This window comes from Vespa crabro, chromosome 6 (genome assembly GCF_910589235.1).
Source record: "Vespa crabro chromosome 6, iyVesCrab1.2, whole genome shotgun sequence".
Classification (NCBI taxonomy): domain Eukaryota; kingdom Metazoa; phylum Arthropoda; class Insecta; order Hymenoptera; family Vespidae; genus Vespa; species Vespa crabro.
Window position 1 is genome coordinate 926,441 of NC_060960.1, and position 20,157 is coordinate 946,597.

Below are 20,157 nucleotides of genomic sequence, written 5' to 3' on the forward strand. Positions count from 1 at the left end.
AAACTCTAGAGAAACTTAAATATTAAAAATATAAATTCTTGTCATGTGTATACTTCTAAGATATTGTTCACAAAGAATTAGTAGAAATTTATATTTGTTTTAATATTTATTCTTTATTATGTTTTTTCATTTGTTTATCAATGATATTATACTTATTACATTGAAAATTTAACAAAATATAAATTGAAACTATCTTTCTTTCTTTCTTTATACCCTTGATTTGTTTTCTTATATAAAAAGCGATGTATAATACATGTGAGATACACGCCGTCAAGCCAAGACACGTCGATTTATATATATAGCTCATTAAGTTATTTTCTTCTAAAATTATATTATCTTTGAAATATAAAAGTGAAAGTATGTAAAAAACTGTAATAAAAAATAAACATATAATAACCATTGAAGAAAAGAAAAATGTTAGATTTTGGTGTATAATCAAAGTTTATAGTGAAGTGTTATGAATAACAAGTTTCAAATTTTGAAGTGCATTAGAAAATTATAGAAAATATTTTTTTTTAATATGTATAGGTAATAAAATATTACATAATTATTACATAATTATTACTTAATCGCTAATGTTTTAATTATAGGTTAAGTATCTTATATGAAATGTGTATCATTATTAAGAGATTTTTATCAGCCAATTTTTTATATTCGTTTCGATCTTTTCACCTATTTTATATGGTAGAAAAAATTAAGGTTATTTAAATTAAGGTTATGAAATTATTCATATACTTTCTAATCTATTACGAAAAAAAGATTGTTGAGAAAAAGAAAAGAATTTCTGAATGTACATATTTTAAATAAATTACAGCTTTTAACTAATTCGCGCCAGAATTACAAAATAATTTTAGTAATTTCATAAAATAAGTAATATGAAATCGATCATATAATATAATTAATTTTTGATCATTATTTCAGGCATATTCTCGCGATCGAACAACGTATTTTACAATGTAAACATAATTACATAAAAGTCAATATTAAAAATGTGGCGCAGCAGTCTGGAAAATTGAAAGAATACGAAGGTCGGAAACTTATCGGGTAAGTACATATATTACACAAGTTATTGTTATATTGTTGTTATAATTTTTTGTACGATTATATAGTATATATTCTTTAAATCGAGCATTTTCCATTTGCTGGATGTATGTGTAATTTTCGACATTAAATTTCACATTTAATTTTACATTATAAACAAAAATTATTTGAAATCTCTTCAATAATCAATTTGATTTTTTTAAATTTTAATATGCTGTAGAAAAAATAAGAAAAGAGCAAATTTATTATATATATTAACATTAATATAATTTAAAGAAATAAAATAATCAATAAATATTAATCGTTTAATATATAATAAAAATTAATTAAAATACGCGAATGTTTAACAGAGTTATGATGTTCACTTGTTAATATAGAGATAGGCTGAACTAGTTTCTATTGTTAAGGAAAGTTAATTGTTCGATTATTTATATTCACTTTTTTCAGGAGTTACTCTCATATATATATAAATGTTATATATTAAGAATTCAAACATTTTGAATATTTTAGATGCAATTTTAATTTGCTTTTTAAATGGACAAATATTATTTTTTTTGCAATATGTTTAAATATGAAGAAATTCAGATGATAGCTTGAAATATGTTTGTATATGAGACATGAGTTGAATGAGTAAATCGATATTCGGCATTTGAGTAGAAGCTAAATGTTAAAAATTTACTAGAAAAATACATTCTCTTTTTAGGTTTTCAATGGAACAAATTTACACTGTGGTAGCAGATGTAGAAAATTATAAGAAATTTGTACCTTTTTGTAAGAAGTCAGAAATTATTTATAAAAAAGAAAATTTTCTCAAAGCTAATTTAGTTATAGGATTTCCTCCTCTTACCGAAAGCTATACTTCTGAAGTATCAATGGTACCTTCTCGTCTTGTTAAAGCAGATTGTACTGACGGTATATTATTTGATCATTTGAAAACATTATGGATTTTTAGTCCAGGTTTAAAAAATAATGCAAATACATGTGTAATAGATTTCTCTTTATCGTTTGAATTTAAATCAATCATTCATTCTCATTTGTCTAATTTGTTTTTTAATGAAATTGTAAGACAAATGGAAAATGCTTTTGTTCAAGAGGCAGAAAAGAGATATGGTAAACCATGCTTAAAAACAGTACGATTAGAAAGATGACGAAAATAAGATATTTAATATATATTTATTGATAATTATAACAATTGAAAGAATAATTAATTTATTTTATTTGAAAACTATTTAAATATTTTATTTCTGCAATTATTTGTTTAAATAAAAACTTAAGAATATAAATGATATAACAAAAAGGAGTAAAACAGATATGTATTTATAAATATCAAATAAAGAAAGCAGTATATGGAATTATTATCTCTTTATCATTAAAGCGATAAATTTTTAAACATTATTTTAGTTTGTAAAGAGTTTACTATAAATTTATTATGATGTGTTTTTAAGACATACAATATTCCAAAATAATAACCAAATAGGAAGCATTACAGTCATAGTTACATTATAAAACCAATTTCCATAAATCATAGAATCAATAATACTGAATACAAATGCTTGCTTAGTGGCACGATATCCACTAAATATAAGAGACAACAAGGATTCTTCAGGAAATTGCACATAAGTATATCCTAAAATAACAATAGATGATGCAACAAATGGGTGAAGTAAAATCCATAATATATACAATAAAATTCTGAACCTAAAACGAAGTAATACACACAAATCGTTATTATAATATTAATATAAGTAAAAATATATAATTATTATATTCATATAATTATGTTTTACAAAACTTACCTCTGAACAGATCCTTGTCTAGGTTTACTAAATAAAGCAGCTGGCACATATACAGATGCTGCTAATAATGCTAATGAAAAATTACACATTGCAACACATATAAGAGTTGTAGCTAATTCCACTGATGCAATCACAGAAACTAATAATGTATTTTCATATTTTACTACTCTGAAACAAAACATATTTATGTAGAATAATTGTTTATTATATTGTAATATTTATTTTACCTTCTTGAAGTCAAAGGCCACAATAATGTTAAAACTGTAGCCATAGCATTACCAAAATATATAGAATCTTCTGTACGCAAATTCCACATTTGTCTACCAATTGAAGTAAATATTTGTGGAGATAAAAGCAAACATACACCAAATGTGTGTGCCCATAATATTTCTGAAGTAATATTCCCAATATCGAATTTTTTTACCTATAAAGAATATTTAATTAAAAATATATTCAAGTCAAATGGTAATGATAATGATTCGCAAAAAATATCAACCTTAACATTTTGAACTTGTAAATTGTCTTTTTCATCACTTTGAAATACTGGAGCTTGAAGTTTTTGCCATATAGAAAATGCTTTTATAAAAAGACTAGCTACAATTAGTACTAAAGGACGCATATATAAACCTACAAAAAAATTTGTATAAAATTCGTATAAACTAGTATCAAGTGAATTTATAAAATATACTTTTTTAACTTACTTATTGAAACATATCTATCTGTTGAAGGTAAAAGATAAAAAAAGTACGATTGATGAAAACGTTCTAATAAATTATTTAGCGAGCGTACCATACTCTCTACTACGCGGCCGACTTGATAAAAATTTGCTTCTGAAGCTTTACCAGTTCTTTCAAATCCTTCTAAAGTAACAGCTTCGATACCAAATCTATAAAGTAGATATATCATATATTTATATTATGCAAGAATACTTATAATTTTACAAAATACTATACCTGTGAAATAATCCATGATTTCCACTTGGTATACCAGTAGCTTGAGTAACTACCATTGTTATCAATGTGTTAAAATGATACCACCATTTTTTCAATTTATTTGTATCAGTACTATCAACTCTACGTTGGAATGTTTTTTGAATTTCTTCTTTGGCAATCATATTTTGAGCTAGATTGAAAAGATCCAAATTGGGTAGTTGTCCATTTAATCCCTCAACCTTCAATGATAGATATTAGAAATTACAATTAAATATACAGATAACTTTAGAAACTATACCTTAACATCTATAGATGAAATTTTCATTGCATGTAATTCTAAATTAATGGCAGCCTGAATAGAGCCAGCATGGCCAGGTAAGTCACCGGCTACCAATATACCTTCTTGACCACTTGTAACACCGTGATAAGCATCTAGCCATGCCTGCATACCTAATTGTTCATATTCAGTTACAAGAAAAATGATATCTTTGGCCCAATATTTTTGTTCTAAAAAAATTCATAATATATATTTTGTATAATGACATTATCACAATTATATTGATTCAAAAAAATATACTTCTGCAGAACTTAGCAAATGCTAATAGCAATGCAACAGAAGGTGCTGTACTTAAGTAAACACTATTAATAGGTCGGAAAGGTACACTGACAACAATTGCTTCAGTACTTGCTGCTTTAGGTGCTCTAACTATTCCATAAATATTTTGTCCTGTAAACTAAAAATGTTATCATTTACTTTTAATATTGAATAATGATTTAAAACTATGTGGTTATATAGGAACTTCATATATTTACTTTTTGTTGCTTAAATGGATATATCAGTGAAAAATTATGGATGAAAGTGTCGAGATGAAGTTGATTAAATTTTGCTGACAGCCATGCATAAGGCATACTATCTGGATATCTTTTCATTTCATGTAATAATTCATAATAAAATTGTTTTGATGTTTGATCTAAATTGCTCTCTTTTGTTACTAATCCAGGCAATAAAGCATTTTCAGAGAAATAAGTATCTGAAATAAAATAAATTTGGATTAACAATGATTTTACTTGATAATCATTCATTTATAATTTTAATTAAAAAATTATTTTTACGATCATTAAATACTGGTACTGCTAGAATCATTGTGCATATAACACCGCCAATATAAAGCAGAAAACACAATTGTTTCTCTCTTTTCAAGAGAAATTTTATCATTTTTCCTGTGCCTGCTCTAGGATCAGTTAATAAACCCATTTCTTCCTATTTCTTCCTATTTTTTATCGTTTTATATTGTCGAATAGAATCTATTTGATAATTGTATAAACACTTTTTATTGTTCAAGTAGATATTCGATATAGAAACATTTTTTGAAAAAGTTAAATAATATTACATCGTTCTTATACTAAGCCCTGTGAATTCATATCAACAATATAACTTTAATGATACTATTATATTCTGCTATACTTGTAGTAGATATACAAACTATATATAAAATTCCAGAAAAACTAGCGCCATATAGCGTTAAAAAGAGGAAACAGATTTGATATGCTTATCACATGTGATATCAGTATTGTTTAAATTTTGTGATTACATACCAAGATATTATTGAAACAATTCAAATTAATGATTAAATTAAAATTACAAGATATTGACGATGCTAATAATTATGTTGACAAAGATACTCGATGAAATTTTATTACCAACTAATTTCTTACCAAAGAAATAAATTTCTTTTCTTTTAGGGAAATAAATGTTTTTGAATTTGCTATGGTTACACGTGGACCACTCCACGTAGATATATGATATCGACACACTGATCTTGACGTAGAAATCATATGGAAGAGTTATCGTTTGCTAAGATGCAAGATCCCAATTTGTGATGATTACTTAGCGTGACATGTATTAACAGAGCATCTCTTCAAAAATTAACGCTTAACAAGATGGAGTATTTTAAAAGTAGTTTAAAATCTGTTCTGGGTTCTACACCGTCTGGAAACCAGCCATCGGGTGCTGAGACGGTATACATGATATATATTTATACCGGATAACCTTATGCTTATTTATCAAAGCAATAAATTTTGTTTTTTTTTTTTTTTTTTTTTAAATAAATTTAATCATTACATTTACAATCAGTATATGTTTGATCTGGTAATATTTTTGTATTATATAAAAAATTGTTTCAATTTTGACTACATGTATTCTAACATATAGGTGGAGAAGTTAGTGAACAGACTTTTATCATCTACTTTACTCGATGATAGAAGAGATGCATGTCGTGCTCTTAAAGCTTTATCGCGCACTTATCGTGTGGAGGTTGGTGCACAAGGAATGGATGCCTTAAGGCAAGTGTTAGAAATGGATAGAACTGATTGTGAAATCATTGGCTTAGCATTGGATACTCTTTGTAATATAACAAATCCTGAAACATTTAGTGAGGAAGGTGAGGTAAAATGCAATTTTACTATGGCAAGTTGTTATAGTATTACAAATTTTCTATTTATTTTTTTAGTTGACAAACATGGACCAAAAAATAAAATAGGTGAACAGTTCACTGAAATATTCATTAAACAGCCAGATAGTGTCGGATTAGTTCTAATATTTTTAGAAGAATTTGACTTTAGAGTTAGATGGCCAGCATTAAAATTACTTACACATTTATTAGCTAATAGGCCAAAAGAAATTCAAGAAATCATTTTGGTTAGTCCAATGGGAGTTTCAAAACTAATGGATCTTCTTTGTGATAGTAGAGAAGTTATAAGAAATGATGTATGTGTTATTTAAAGATATCTGTAAATATATTAAATATTTAACATTTATAAATACTTATAGTATATAATTCATACTATAAATAATTTATAAACAATACTATCTGTATTTAGGTATTGTTGTTACTGATACAATTAACAAAAGGCAATGCGAACATTCAAAAAATTGTGGCCTTTGAAAATGCATTTGATCGTATTTTTGATGTTATCATGCAAGAAGGTGGAGCTGAAGGTGGTATAGTTGTGGAAGATTGCTTATTATTGATGTTAAATCTTCTTAGAGGAAACATAAGCAATCAGACCTTTTTCAAAGAAGGTTATTGTATATTCTATAATATTTAATGGAACATACAAAAGATTAGAGAATAATTTTTTTATAAAATTATAATAGGTAGTTACATTCAGAGATTAACACCCATGTTCCAAATGCAAACAGAAATAGATGATAATCTGATAGGTTGGAGTCCACAAAAAGTATCCAATGTTCATTGCATGATACAGGTTGTTCGTGCTTTAGTAGCACCCAGTTGTCCTGCTCAGGTATTTATAAGTAATATAATGATAGAGATATGGTATTATAAATATAGTGAACTAAATTTTTGGACATATTTAAAGGCGTTAGCTGCTTGTCAAAAAAATATGAAAGCTTGTGGTTTATTACAAGCTTTATGCAATATACTAATGGCCAGTGGAATACCAGCTGATGTGTTAACAGAAATGATTAATGCTGTAGCAGAAGTTATTAGAGGAAACGCTATTAATCAAGAATATTTATCAAGTGTTATGGCACCTAGTGCACCTCCAAGGTAATAATTATATGCGTGAAAAAAAGTTATTGTTAAAAATTTTTTAATTATTTTATTACAGACCTGCAATTGTTGTTTTATTAATGTCTATGGTAAATGAGAAACAACCATTTCTTCTAAGGTGCTCTGTATTATATTGCTTCCAATGTTTCCTTTATAAAAATGAAATAGGACAAACTCAATTAATTCAAACTTTATTGCCTCAAGGCAATGAAGCACCATCTTTAACAACAGGTTTGTTGAATAACATTATTACTAACTTTTATATTTCATTAAGAGTTCAATACATATTACATTTAATCTAAAACTCTATTTAAAATTGAATAATTCGTTAGACAAAAATATTCTTTTCAATATCTTTAGTTCTTAGAAGTATATATTTAGAGATAAAAAATAGTTTCGAAACTTGTTGGTAGGACAGTTGCTGTGTGGAGGATTATTTTCTCCAGACCCACTTTCAAATTGGTTTTCTGCAGTGGCATTATCTCATGCACTGATTAATAATAATGTTCAAAAGGAAGAGCTCTTGAGAGTTCTTCTTGCTACTAATATCGGCAAACCACCAGTTACTTTGATGCAACAGTGCATTTTGTTATTGCAACAAGAAAACAAAACTCAATCTAAATTAGGTCTAGTAATGCTACTCTGCAGATGGACTGCTCATTGTCCTGCTGCAGTGAAGGCCTTCTTAAATATTGATTCTTCCGTTACATATTTAACAACTCTTTTATCATCGCAAGAAAATAATGATGATTTACAGGAGACTTTATTCCAAAACATGTGTGCTCTTTTAATTGGTTTGTGTGTACATTTTAATGACAACAATGTACAAGCATATACAAAGGTATAATGATTTCATGATGTTAGATATATCTAACATTTCATTTATAATATTAAAACATTATTATTTTTAGGAAAAATTATGTAATTTAATAGAAAATAGAATTGGCCTAGAAAGATTTCAAGATATTATTGGTGGTATATCAAGACACGAAGTTTATTCTCGGGCATTGAAACATCCTCAGCCTGCAGCGAAAAATCCATCAGAACTTTTGCTAGATTATGAATTTTGTAGATTAATAAAAACTTTAGAAGGTATATCACTATTGATTTTATTATGATATTAAAGTTTGGAATTTGTATTTAATTAAAATCATTTTTGATTTGTAATAAATTAGGGGCAGTAATAAAGTCAGTATCAGATAGTAGTATACAACAAAAAAATCAAATGACAGTATTGGCACCAGCTGATTGTACTTTAGTTACACAGTACAAAGATCTCATTAGAGAACAAGATATACAAGTACAAAAATTAAATCAAACCGTGGATACGCTCATGAAAGAAAAACAAGAATTAGAAGTATGTATAAATAATAAGTAATACAAACATACACGCACACACATATAGTTGATTTTTAATATATTTATAAATTATATTTTTATCATACGTAGTCCCACGTACATGAACTTAGAACTACTGTCAGTTATTTGAAAGATCAAAACTTGGTTCTCCGTGCTGCACAAACAAATTTATGTGATGGAAAACAAACTATACCCTGTGCAAATAATTCATGTTCTTCGAAAAAAGAACTTGATAGATGTAAAGACATAATGACAGAGTTGGAAACAAGTTTAGCTAAGCATGCTTTAATAATAGAAGAATATAAACAAAAGGATACAAATAGAAAAGAATCTATCCTTGAGGATAAGTTAAAAGAAAAAACAGAAGAACTTGAAAAATTAAAGAAAGATCAAGAAGATCTTCTAGAACTTTTAACAGATCAAGATAGTAAAATCTCGATGTATAAAGAGAAGCTTATTGCTTTGGGAGAAAAGGTATTAAATTTGTACATACATATATCGTAATTTTTTCTGTATAATTTAAATTGTATAATTATGTATGCTTTATAATATTTATTTGAAAATTAATTGATAATTTATTTTTAGGTAGAATCAGATGAAAGTTCTGGAGATCTTGATACTGATGACTTACCAGAATCAAGTAATTAAAGTATTATAATTATGGAAACAAATATTTGATAAGATTGTTAATAAGATTATGATTAAACTGTATGTTATCTAAATCTAAATGGTTAACATATTTATTTCATTCAAAACTGTTATTTTGTCTTATTAATAAAAATTGAATCTTTATCTAAGAATAAAGAACTGCATCATACTTTAGACATAACAAAGGTGATTGTATGGTATACTTTGAATTATTTATTTATCATGTTTATTTATTCTTATAGTATCGATGACTACAGATACACATAAATTGGTATCCAGCTTTTAAATAATTTAATCTATAATTATTGTTTCTCTATTATTACACAACTTTATTTATATACATAATAATGCTATCATTTATATTTCATTCTGACGCTGTTTTATAACTGCTTGAACGCATTTAGCCATAGTTGGAGAAGCACGTGACACAGCATCAGTCATGAAAAATTGATCCAATGATTTTTGTTTTATATTTATTGGATCTGGTAAGAATGAACCTTTTGTTTCCTGCATTAACATTAAAATGAAAATATTATTTATATATTATTTAACAAATATTTAGTAAACATACATTCATACACACCTTGGATAATTCCAATGCTTCTGCAAAGAAATTAGCTGGTTCCAAATCACCATATCTGACTAAATGCGGTGAAACTTCCTCTAATCTTAATCGTACATCATTTAAGTCATCATAAGGTAAAGTCATATCACATATCTGTACAAAAGAAACAAACATTTAAATGTTTTATATTAAATTAAGAATAATAAATATAAAATCACTTATAGTATTAATATTTAAAAAATAGAAATTATATCTGCAAATACATAATTACCTCAGAAAGAGCACGAATAATTTTCCAATCTGAACGTGCCATACCAGGAGGTGTAATAGCTGCACAAGTTTGTTGTGCACGTCCTTCCGTGTTAACATAACTAGCATTTTTTTCAGTATATGCTGCACCAGCTAACACAACATCTGCGATAGTAGCTCCTTGATCACCATGACTACCTATATTTGTAATATCCTATATTAGTAATATATTTTTGTATAAGTTTAATGCTATTAATTGATATTAAGTTGGTTATACCTATATAAATAATGAATGTATTAGGAAAATTTTCCTTTGTAATGTTTGCATCATCTGCTCCTAAAAGGAATAATACTTTTGGTTGTTCTTGTTTAATTTTTTCTACAGTTGAATTATAACCAATATCTAATGCTGCTACTTGTGATGCATTTGTATGAAGCAGATTCAATACTTTCCATTCTCCGCTGATCTTAAATAAAAAAAAAAAATTATGATGTTATAATTTACTTTTGCTATAAGGGTATAATTTTATGATTCATTAAGGAATTATTACTTTCGAAGTACTTTCCAAAGCTTTGGCTAGAGCTTGTGTTTCAGCAAGAATATTAGCTCCATCTTTTCGAGTTAACTGCTCTGCACCTAAGATAATGAGTGGCTTTTTAGCATTCTTTAGAGTTGAGCAAAATGGATGAGTACCACTCTTTAATTGAGTTATTATATCTAATGAATCACCTAAATGCTGAAATATATTTTGTACTTTATAAAACAAATATTCATACACAAATAGTATATTTTAATTTTTGAATACCTCATGATCATATGTTAGGTCTACATCAGGACCTATCAAAGCAATAATTTGTTCACCATGAATATATCCCTTTCTAAGACGAGTATTCACTAGTGGTGCTTCATATCTTGGATTTGTACCAATTAATACAACAACATCTGCATCTTCGACTTTGGCTATAGTATTGTTCAAAAGATAATTGCTTCTTAAATCAATACCAGCACCATCTTTTGGAAAACTCTGTTCTGTTGCTAGAGATTCACTTCCTATTTTATTTATAAAATCTTTCAAAGTTACAAGAGCTTCTGCATCTGCAAGTTTGCCAGCAATTGCAGCACATTTATTTGATGCGCAACATATTTCCTTTGCAGCTAAAAGAAATAAGAGATACTTCGTTAATCAAACTATAAAATGAATTTTGTAGAACATAGCAAGTTTAATAATTACCTGCAATAAGTGCATCTTCCCAGCTAACATTTTCTAGTTTACCATTAATTTTTATCATAGGTGTTATAAGCCTTTGACATTTTAAGCCATCACAAGCAAAGCGAGACTTGTCAGACAACCATTCTTCATTTATTTCCTATAAAAGTAACATAAGATATTTCAAAAATACAACTCTCTTATATTTATCAGACATAGAAATGTATGAAACTATATATACCTCATTTACTCTTGGTAGAATCCTTAAAACTTCTCCAGTTCTATGAGAAATAACTATATTACTACCAACTGCATCGTGGACATCAATACTATCTGTACGGCGTGTTTCCCAAGGACGAGCAACAAAAGCATATGGTTTACTTGTTAGAGCTCCAACAGGGCACAAATCAATGATGTTACCAGATAGTTCTGATAAAAACATCTTCTCAACATATGTTCCTACCTGTATTGCAATTGACATAATGTTTTTCTATTCTTCAATATTAATGATATTGTAAATTATATTTTTTGGAGTTATACATTCTAATGCAAACCTCCATAGCATTTCCACGACCTGTTGTTCCTAAATCATCAATGCCAGCAACTTCAGAAGCAAATCTAATGCATCTTGTACAATGAATACATCTGGTCATTACTGTTTTAACCAGAGGACCCATATTTTTATCTTGTACTGCTCTCTTCCCAGTGAAATTAATATCAATGAATCTGCTTCTATCACCACCAAAAGCCATGCTTTGATCTTGCAAATCACATTCGCCACCCTGATCACAAATTGGACAATCCAAAGGATGATTCACCAATAAGAATTCCATGACACCTTCTCGTGCTTTTCGAGTTAAGTCAGAATTAGTTTTTACTCGCCATCCTTTCATTACAGGCATGGCACAAGCTGCGACTGGCTAAATAAAATATAAAATTAATTAAATTCTTTTCCTTTACATGCAACATTTTATATAAATGTATATAAAATATTGGCTTACTTTTACTTGTTTCTCTATCTCAACTAAACACATTCTACAATTTCCAGCTACAGCAAGACGCTCATGATAACAAAATCTTGGAATTTCTACTCCAACAGTTGCAGCAGCCTGTAAATTTAATTATAATTTATTGTTGTAATTTATATAACACCTGATAAAACGAATCACAAACAAAATACAGAAATCTACCTGTAGGACTGTTGTTCCTGGTGGAACTTGAACAGGTTTATCATCTATGAAAAGCTCTACGAGTTCTTGCTGTAATTTTGGAGATGTATGAATCCCCAATCTACCACATGAGAGGCTAGAAGCTCTCATTACTGAATGTCTCAACATTTTGCTTGAATTACCTAAGTTATTTAAATTTTGTTACATAATATAAATAAAGATTATATTTTATGTAAGTAGAAGCTTGTAAAATAACTCAAATAAAAGAAACATAGAAACTAAATTAGAAGTATTAACCTATTATATACCTACTATAAAGGAAAAAAGTGCAATACTAAATATATAAAAGTTATGGTAATGTCATTTTACGAACTTCTTACCAACACTTATACTAAGATATCATTGCTTTACCCAACTTCCTCAATCTTTAGTCGCGGATGTTCAAGATATTACTTGACCCGTTTTAACTCTTGTCAAATCACAATTGTGCACAATGCACAGTGCCAAATGGTGCCAAGTTAACTGCGAATCAATGAATACATCTAATCAATATTGCAACTATGATAATAAATTGATATTCTTGAATAATAAAATTGAATGTTTAAATAAAATTTATTCTTTTATATAAACTAATTCTATTAATAATTAATTAATAACACAAAATATTGTCTAAATTCGTAAAGTGAAATGCAATTCAATTGGAAATTTTAAAAGGTCATTAAAAGTAATAATATTTCATATATTATTTAAAAGAACAAATGTTAACAAAACAAAAACAGAATTATGCTAATTTAATGAATTCTATTGATAATTTTTGAAATGTCAGTAATTATAGTAGTGCATCATAGTTTCTATAAAATGTTACCATGATATATTTACATTTCACGTCATCCCGATTGGCTCTATGTAGAAATGTCCACCAATTATAGCTACGAATAAAAAGTAAAGTACGCATGAGATTTCATAATAATAACATGATGATTGCGTCGGTTATTCGAAATTTGCTTTTTGAAACGTTGCCATATAGTATGTAACTTTATAAAGTACACGGTTTAGTCGGTTTTTAAAGTGTATATAAAAACATTTAAAATATGTATGCAAATGAATTATAATTAAAAATTAAAGTTATATCATTTATGTGCAAAATTTTGATAGTGACTATAATAAAACATGGTTTCTGTAAAACGAAAAAACTCAATATTTAAGAACACAAATAGCAAAAAGAACAAACCATGTGAGAAAACACGTAAACAAATACGTAAAGAGAAAAGACAGGAAAAAAAAGCAAAAAAGGCAATGTTTTATCAAAATAGAAAACAAGTTCTTGGTAGGTTTGTTTTAAATCCTGATAGGATGAAAGAGAACGTAACAAAATCACAAGAAAGTTATAATGAATTACAAAATAATAGCAAGCATAATGTCAATGAGAAATTCAAGAACCAAAAGAAGAAAAGAAAGAGAGATATAAAATCGAATTTAACTATTGATAATGAGAATGAAGATAAGATGATAAAACAATTAGAAAAACGACTAAAGTTAAATAAACGGAAAAGCAATACAATTCCTAAATCTTTTGTTAACGATGGTTTAGATTGTATCCTTTGTTAAAATTATTGTTTTTGATATATATGATTTTTTACAGGATATAATAATTATGTATCTAATATTCCTTAACATTGTTATAGATCTTTTAGATTTTTGTGATAATGAAAATAGAAAACAGGTAGTCGAAATGGAAGAGCAGTTATTGAAAGGTGAAGGAGACAAAGATCTTGAAGAAGATATTGCAATGTTTTTGGAAAATGATGATACAAAATATACTAAAAATCATGATACAAATGATTGGTCCAATGATGAGCAGCATGGTATAAATAGAAATTTTTTATCATTATTTTGATCTATTTGAAGTTATAGAAGAAAGTAAATATTCGTAATTATTCTTTATAGAAACTCAAATAATGTTAAATAAAAACAAATTCAAGAAAAAAAAGCAGAATGAAATGATAGATTCAATAAAAGAAAGTGATGAGGAAGATGAAACAAATCTGTTATCAGATAAAAGTATAAATGATATTGAAACAGATATTTCACAGGAGTCTTCTGACAGTGACAATCTATGGGAAGATATTTATGGTCGAACGAGAGATAAAAAAGGTAATATTGTAAACAATATATCATCTGTAATACAAAGGAAACCATTAGAAGCTATGCAGGATAATGATGAAAAACGATGTAGACTGAAGAAACAACTGAAAGGTCTTTTAAATAAATTAGCAGAAAGTAACATGCATATTATAGCCAATCAGGTAAATAAACAGTAAATTTCATTATGATTTTTTAATCTTTAGTGGCTATTGTGATTGATTATTTAGAATATTATTAACATTGATGATATCAAATATTTCAGGTGGATGAGTTGTATATGTGTAATAGTCGTAATGATATGAACACTATTTTATCAGAATTAATAATACAAGCCTTGATTTCGCCAGTATTAACTCCAGATCGTTTAATTTGTGAGCATATGATGTTAATTACAATTTTACATGCAAATGTAGGGACTGAAGTAGGTGCTCATTTCTTGTTAACATTTAGTAAAAAGTTTGATGAAATGTTAAAAGCACAGCACACTGTAGAAGACAAACAATTGGATAACTTAGTTTTATTATTATCGCATTTATATAATTTTAAGGTAAGATAAGTACAAATATATCTTATTTTGAATTTAATAAAATATTTTATTTGAATATATTCAATACAGGTTTATAACCATCAACTTCTTTATCAAATATTAGACAAACTTTCCTCTAAATTTGAGGAAAAAGAAATTGAGTTGATATTACTTATTTTGAAAACTGCAGGTTTTCCATTAAGAAAGGATGATCCACTTGCATTAAAAGAACTTATATTAAATTTGCAAAAAGTAGCAAGTAATATTAAATCTGACAAGTTAGTTTCATTTTAGGTTTTTTAATTTTTAAGAATTTTATTTAAATATTATTGTATTTTTATAGTTCACGAGTGAAATTTATGTTAGACGTTTTAATGGCGATAAAAAATAATAATGTAAGCAAGATACCTCAATATGATCCATCTCATACAGAGCATTTAAAAAAGCTTATGAAGAGTTTCATACACAAGGGTAAAAATATAGTGAAGTTAAATATTTCTTTGGAAGATTTATTAAAAGGTAATTTTTTAATTATTTATTTTATATCGAGTTATGATTAAATTATAAAGTAAATTGTAAAATACTTATTAAAATTTTTATATATTTAGCTGATGAAAGAGGAAAGTGGTGGATAATAGGATGTGCATGGTCTGGTAATAGAAATTTGGATAAAGGAAAAAAGATTATGGAAGAAAACAAAGCAATGTTCAGTCAAAATATTCTTGATTTAGCACGAAAACAAAGAATGAATACGGATATTAGAAGAAATATTTTTTGTATTTTAATGACAGCAGAAGATTACTTAGATGCCTTTGAAAAACTTTCTCATCTTGGTTTAACAGATCAACAAGAAAGAGAAATAATATATGTTTTAATGGACTGTTGTCTGCAAGAAAAGAAATTTAATCCTTATTATGCTGTATTAGCAGAAAGATTCTGTGTTTGTGACAGGAAATATCAGGTATATATAAAATAAGCATAAAAAGTTTAGTTTATACAAGTTAAAAATACATGTATTTATTGTTATTAATATTATGTTTTAGTTGACCATACAGTATATGTTGTGGGACAAATTTAAAATATTAGATAATTACGATGTAAGACAGTTAGCAAACTTAGCCAAGTTTTTAACTCACTTATTTATTCAGAGATCTTTATCTATTTCAATTTTAAAGGTAATGCTGAATATTTGAGTATCGGCATTTATATTTAATACATACTTATATTAAAATAATAAATATTTTTATAGATTTTGAATTTTGCTGAATTGAACAAACAAACGATGAAACTTGTGAGGCAGATTATGATAGGTATTTTTCTTTGCAAGAATGAAGAAGACTGTCTACAAGTATTTGAAAGGATATCTTTATCTCCTTTATTACAAACTTTTAGAGAAAGTCTTAGACTCTTTATAAATCATTTCCTTATTCGTAATATTGAATCGTGTAAAGTAATGGAACTAGAAGGTGCACTTATAAAACAACGAGCTTATCAAGTTGAAAAACTATTGCTTAATCGCGAATGTAAAATATTATTTTAAGGATTTTTATAAATAATCATAATAATTAGTGTATATGTAAATAATTAAAATTGTTATAAAAATAATAAGTCCGAATTTTACATCCTAAAACGTTTATCGTTATCCTTAACATTACATGTAAAATAATATCAGTTTATCATTTTTGTATCAATTTGTATAAAATATTAACCGAACGTTTGCATGCAAAGCTTGTAAATATTTTCGTATTTACTATTCAATGGAGTCGTGCAAGCGTTTCTACCATTACGGTGTATACGAATAAAATCGTCGCAATTAATAACACCGTCACCATTGCAATCCTATAAAATATAACAAAAAATAAAAATTTGTAATATATCATTTCTGAATATAAAAATAAATATAAAAATTTATTCGTAGTACTTACTCGAGCAAACTTGTTCATATAACCTTCTACTGTGCGTCCAGCGCAAAATGCATCGTTAACGCAATTTGCATATGCTGTACATAAAAAGAAGTTATACATAAGACGATAATAATACAAATTGAAATATATGTGTTTATATACGTATATGAAATATGTATTATAAAATATTTACTGACCGCCTTCATTAGTATTCGCTTCGTTGTTTAGAGTTGGTTTACCGGCGTCAGCCCAATAAGCCCAAGTTATGCGGAAAGGGCCGCATACATCACCATTGCAACCGAGCGTCGTGTTGCATCCTGATGCAGCTTCACAAATGCATCCTAAACATATCTTGGAAACTGATGATGTATTTTGTGCTAAAAAAAAAAACCACGCATAAATATTTGCATTCTAAAGAGATTCCTTTTTGTCTTTATTATAGGTTGACCCAAGACTTAAAATATTATTTGAATAATATTTTTATTCAGATAAAAATATATTTTAAGTGCATTGCAAAAGTGATATTGAACTTCAATAACAAAAAATAAGCGAATCGTTTGCATCCAGTTTTTCCACTAATTATAAAAATACGATAGGAACATGAGAAGTGGTTCAATAAAATCCAAAGACTGAATCTGGTTAAACTGGTTTTTATCTTCCCAAAGTTATCACCTCGTATCGTTTCTGAAAATTCTACGTCTGGTACATTCTTGTTTTCTAATCTCCGAACCGGTAGGAACATTGAATTTTTTTTCACTTCGAAAAAATTTGAATTCCATTAAGAATCCTCATCGGAGAAGGAATTATTTTATATAGAGATGTACATGAGTCTATAAAAAAAAGAAAGCGGATCTGGTAAGACGAGGACTTTGATAGTCAAGACAAGTTGAAGATCGTATCGCATCTTCGAAAATAAATAATTTCAGCAAAAATAAAAATAGAATCGAAGGATTGATGATCGATCGTAGTTCATTAAACTTTTACGAGGCTTCAAAAATATTTCTTAATGTATTTTGATACAAAATCACACAATTGACCATGATGTTATTAATTATCATGAAATCATTCAAGTTTTTCAGGTTATTTTTTTTAAATAGATACAACTTTTTGATCATCCTACAAATTTTGATACGTATTGTAAAAATTATAATAAAAATTTATGATCATGACATCACAAGACATCTATTTTTAAAAAAGTAGAAATGGGAGAGGGACCTATAGACACTCAAATGTGATCCTTACATATCCTGATTGTACGAAAACTAATGAATTATGATAATGTAAAGTCGCACCAATGACATACGTGTAGGTGCATGTATGACAAAGAAGAAACGTGTGACAAATCATCTGACATCTCTATGTAGGTATATATGTGTGTATATGTAGTATGTAAATCATATACACGCGTTGCTCTCTTCGTCCTTGTCTTCTCCCCGATTCACCATACTTTCGTTCACTATGACCAATTTCGTGTATGACGTCGAGGTACCGGCAAGGTGGAAAAAAAAAGCGAGAAGTATATTGTACAGTATGATTACGTCACTATATCTACGGTGATTTTTATTATGGATTATTTTATTTTATCTTTTGTGCCAGAAACACTTTATATTATTATACCATCGTACAAATATTAATTATGAATAGATCTATATAAATTTATGATTATTATTATCGATAATCATTAATCTATATTATTACTTTTAACCAAATATTTCAATAGAAAACAAAAAAAATATTAATCAACGAAAAAGGTAGATTTCTATTGAAATGGTGAAAATATAATGGTAAATTTATTAAAAAGATTATCAGTGACTACTGTGATCTCTATTATTACTTTTAATATATATATATGTCGTTGAATACTTACAAAAGTAAATAAAAAAAAGATTTATCTACAAAAGGGATAAATTTTTTCAGAAAGATATACCATATATAATTTTATATCCGGTACACACTTATATATGTGCTACATGTTAGTATTAAACATTCAAGGTTAAAGCAAAACCGCATGTTTTAAAACTGACGTTGACACCAAGCGATTCCTTATAAAACGTGATAGGATTCGCATATTTAACTAGCATCACATTGGATTTTTCCATCATTGATAAAACAGTTATTTAATGAGGTTAAATATTCCTTGGAAAATATTGACATCTGTATTATATGAAAAATATATTTATATTTTTATAAATATTCAGTTAAGTATTCAGTTAAATTATTCAGTTAAGAAATACTTGGCCTGATTTAAAAACGACAGTTACGTGATATCGAACCGGAAGTAGAACATTTAAGTACAATACAAGGTTTAAATACTGCAAAAATATTTATATACTAATCATTAAAAATTATTTTTTAATAATTAACTCGATGAAGAGTCAATTAATGATTAATGAATTAAGTCAGCATAAAAAGTTTTAGTAAATTGAACTCTTCTAATTTTTTAAAACTGTATAATAGATTTATTAAAGGAAGACTTACCATAAATGCCGGCGAATGTAAGAAAACACGTGAGAATTCCAACGATTTGGTAAAATTGTTTAGACATTTTGTTATTTAAATGATGATATGAATTATTAAATAGGATAGAGTAATCTCAATATAATACACGACTATAGTTCGTTTTCTGCTCTTAGGAATATCTTTACTCCTTAGAATGCAGATACGATATCCACTCTCCGAGCGAATAAACACCTTATATAGGAACGCGGTTGTATAGCTTAGTGTCTTTAGTTTTTAATATCTCGATGAGAGAGAGAGAGAGAGAGAGAAAGAGAAGTGGGGAAATCAAAGATCTTGTTCGAAAAAAAATACAACAATCACGATTGGTCGTGTAATATACTTCACTCATACAAGCGAACAGACAACTCTTCTTTCCTTTCTTTTTTTCTTTTAAATATTAATATATGAAATACTTTTTCTAAGGATGAAATATAATTGTCATCACAAGAAATAATAGAAAAATGATGGTCATCTTATCGTTGCATTTAATTTTCCATTTGTTACTGCAATATAAGTGAAATTATTTTAATTCACGTTTAAT

At 27.3% G+C, this 20,157-nt stretch overlaps 6 protein-coding genes across 12 annotated transcripts; 3 read left to right on the forward strand and 3 right to left on the reverse strand.

Annotated features, from left to right (window-relative positions):
* The first annotated feature begins 25 nt into the window (after nt 1–25).
* On the forward strand, nt 26–2,309 carry LOC124425235 (coenzyme Q-binding protein COQ10 homolog B, mitochondrial). Of its 2 annotated transcripts, none has more exons than XM_046965329.1 (3): nt 26–528; nt 922–1,044; nt 1,745–2,309. In XM_046965329.1, the coding sequence occupies exons 1-3, from the start codon at nt 521–523 to the stop codon at nt 2,187–2,189; spliced, it is 576 nt and encodes a 191-aa protein (XP_046821285.1). In that variant the 5' UTR covers nt 26–520; the 3' UTR covers nt 2,190–2,309. The 2 variants fall into 2 exon arrangements, with proteins under 2 accessions (XP_046821285.1, XP_046821286.1); XM_046965330.1 differs by lacking the exon at nt 26–528 and adding an exon at nt 665–790.
* LOC124425229 (general vesicular transport factor p115) lies at nt 922–9,425 on the forward strand. The gene is made up of 13 exons (XM_046965316.1): nt 922–1,044; nt 5,513–5,788; nt 5,982–6,210; nt 6,280–6,536; nt 6,650–6,851; nt 6,927–7,075; nt 7,151–7,341; nt 7,403–7,575; nt 7,758–8,185; nt 8,256–8,436; nt 8,520–8,701; nt 8,794–9,177; nt 9,289–9,425. The coding sequence occupies exons 2-13, from the start codon at nt 5,711–5,713 to the stop codon at nt 9,349–9,351; spliced, it is 2,517 nt and encodes an 838-aa protein (XP_046821272.1). The 5' UTR covers nt 922–1,044; nt 5,513–5,710; the 3' UTR covers nt 9,352–9,425.
* Nucleotides 2,437–5,474, reverse strand: LOC124425232 (glycosylphosphatidylinositol anchor attachment 1 protein). The gene is made up of 10 exons (XM_046965323.1): nt 4,883–5,474; nt 4,583–4,800; nt 4,347–4,503; nt 4,068–4,276; nt 3,791–4,008; nt 3,539–3,723; nt 3,334–3,464; nt 3,065–3,261; nt 2,838–3,005; nt 2,437–2,739 (listed from the first exon to the last, which is right to left on the reverse strand). The coding sequence occupies exons 1-10, from the start codon at nt 5,022–5,024 to the stop codon at nt 2,469–2,471; spliced, it is 1,896 nt and encodes a 631-aa protein (XP_046821279.1). The 5' UTR covers nt 5,025–5,474; the 3' UTR covers nt 2,437–2,468.
* Nucleotides 9,426–9,560: 135 nt separating the features above from the next.
* Nucleotides 9,561–13,117, reverse strand: LOC124425231 (NADH-ubiquinone oxidoreductase 75 kDa subunit, mitochondrial). 4 transcript variants are annotated; one of them, XM_046965321.1, is made up of 12 exons: nt 12,855–13,117; nt 12,564–12,724; nt 12,375–12,482; nt 11,928–12,293; nt 11,615–11,836; nt 11,398–11,533; nt 10,972–11,321; nt 10,717–10,902; nt 10,443–10,632; nt 10,188–10,363; nt 9,935–10,069; nt 9,561–9,858 (listed from the first exon to the last, which is right to left on the reverse strand). In XM_046965321.1, exons 2-12 carry the CDS (start codon nt 12,708–12,710, stop codon nt 9,709–9,711), a joined length of 2,166 nt encoding a protein of 721 aa, XP_046821277.1. In that variant the 5' UTR covers nt 12,711–12,724; nt 12,855–13,117; the 3' UTR covers nt 9,561–9,708. The 4 variants fall into 4 exon arrangements, with proteins under 4 accessions (XP_046821277.1, XP_046821278.1, XP_046821276.1 ...); XM_046965322.1 differs by having other exon boundaries at nt 12,851–13,117; XM_046965320.1 differs by having other exon boundaries at nt 12,954–13,116.
* A 387-nt stretch (nt 13,118–13,504) lies between these two features.
* LOC124425230 (nucleolar MIF4G domain-containing protein 1 homolog) lies at nt 13,505–16,818 on the forward strand. Its single transcript, XM_046965318.1, has 9 exons — nt 13,505–14,136; nt 14,228–14,407; nt 14,490–14,848; nt 14,950–15,234; nt 15,304–15,491; nt 15,557–15,732; nt 15,822–16,174; nt 16,257–16,388; nt 16,463–16,818. Exons 1-9 carry the CDS (start codon nt 13,713–13,715, stop codon nt 16,751–16,753), a joined length of 2,388 nt encoding a protein of 795 aa, XP_046821274.1. The 5' UTR covers nt 13,505–13,712; the 3' UTR covers nt 16,754–16,818.
* Nucleotides 16,819–16,828: 10 nt separating this feature from the next.
* On the reverse strand, nt 16,829–19,819 carry LOC124425236 (lysozyme-like). 3 transcript variants are annotated; one of them, XM_046965332.1, is made up of 4 exons: nt 19,596–19,819; nt 17,315–17,494; nt 17,139–17,212; nt 16,829–17,052 (listed from the first exon to the last, which is right to left on the reverse strand). In XM_046965332.1, exons 1-4 carry the CDS (start codon nt 19,660–19,662, stop codon nt 16,918–16,920), a joined length of 456 nt encoding a protein of 151 aa, XP_046821288.1. In that variant the 5' UTR covers nt 19,663–19,819; the 3' UTR covers nt 16,829–16,917. The 3 variants fall into 3 exon arrangements, with proteins under 3 accessions (XP_046821288.1, XP_046821289.1, XP_046821287.1); XM_046965333.1 differs by lacking the exon at nt 19,596–19,819 and adding an exon at nt 18,410–18,617; XM_046965331.1 differs by lacking the exon at nt 19,596–19,819 and adding an exon at nt 17,790–18,328.
* Between the last annotated feature and the right edge of the window lie 338 nt (nt 19,820–20,157).

Coding starts and splice junctions, on each gene's coding strand:
- LOC124425235 (XM_046965329.1), top strand. Junction 1,045..1,744: donor GAAGGTCGGAAACTTATCGG/GTAAGTACATAT, acceptor TTCTCTTTTTAG/GTTTTCAATGGAACAAATTT.
- LOC124425232 (XM_046965323.1), bottom strand. CDS start 5,024: ATGGGTTTATTAACTGATCCTAGAGCAGGCACAGGAAAAATGATAAAA. Junction 4,277..4,346: donor ATTTGCTAAGTTCTGCAGAA/GTATATTTTTTT, acceptor GAATTTTTTTAG/AACAAAAATATTGGGCCAAA. Junction 3,006..3,064: donor TGGCCTTTGACTTCAAGAAG/GTAAAATAAATA, acceptor GTTTTGTTTCAG/AGTAGTAAAATATGAAAATA.
- LOC124425229 (XM_046965316.1), top strand. CDS start 5,711: ATGGAGTATTTTAAAAGTAGTTTAAAATCTGTTCTGGGTTCTACACCG. Junction 6,211..6,279: donor TGAAACATTTAGTGAGGAAG/GTGAGGTAAAAT, acceptor TTATTTTTTTAG/TTGACAAACATGGACCAAAA. Junction 6,537..6,649: donor GAGAAGTTATAAGAAATGAT/GTATGTGTTATT, acceptor ATCTGTATTTAG/GTATTGTTGTTACTGATACA.
- LOC124425231 (XM_046965321.1), bottom strand. CDS start 12,710: ATGTTGAGACATTCAGTAATGAGAGCTTCTAGCCTCTCATGTGGTAGA. Junction 10,903..10,971: donor ACCTAACATATGATCATGAG/GTATTCAAAAAT, acceptor AATATATTTCAG/CATTTAGGTGATTCATTAGA. Junction 10,364..10,442: donor TACATTCATTATTTATATAG/GTATAACCAACT, acceptor TTACAAATATAG/GTAGTCATGGTGATCAAGGA.
- LOC124425230 (XM_046965318.1), top strand. CDS start 13,713: ATGGTTTCTGTAAAACGAAAAAACTCAATATTTAAGAACACAAATAGC. Junction 14,137..14,227: donor TGTTAACGATGGTTTAGATT/GTATCCTTTGTT, acceptor ACATTGTTATAG/ATCTTTTAGATTTTTGTGAT. Junction 14,849..14,949: donor TGCATATTATAGCCAATCAG/GTAAATAAACAG, acceptor CAAATATTTCAG/GTGGATGAGTTGTATATGTG.
- LOC124425236 (XM_046965331.1), bottom strand. CDS start 17,859: ATGTTCCTACCGGTTCGGAGATTAGAAAACAAGAATGTACCAGACGTA. Junction 17,495..17,789: donor ATTTTCAGAAACGATACGAG/GTGATAACTTTG, acceptor TTTTTTTTTTAG/CACAAAATACATCATCAGTT. Junction 17,053..17,138: donor ATATGAACAAGTTTGCTCGA/GTAAGTACTACG, acceptor TATATTTTATAG/GATTGCAATGGTGACGGTGT.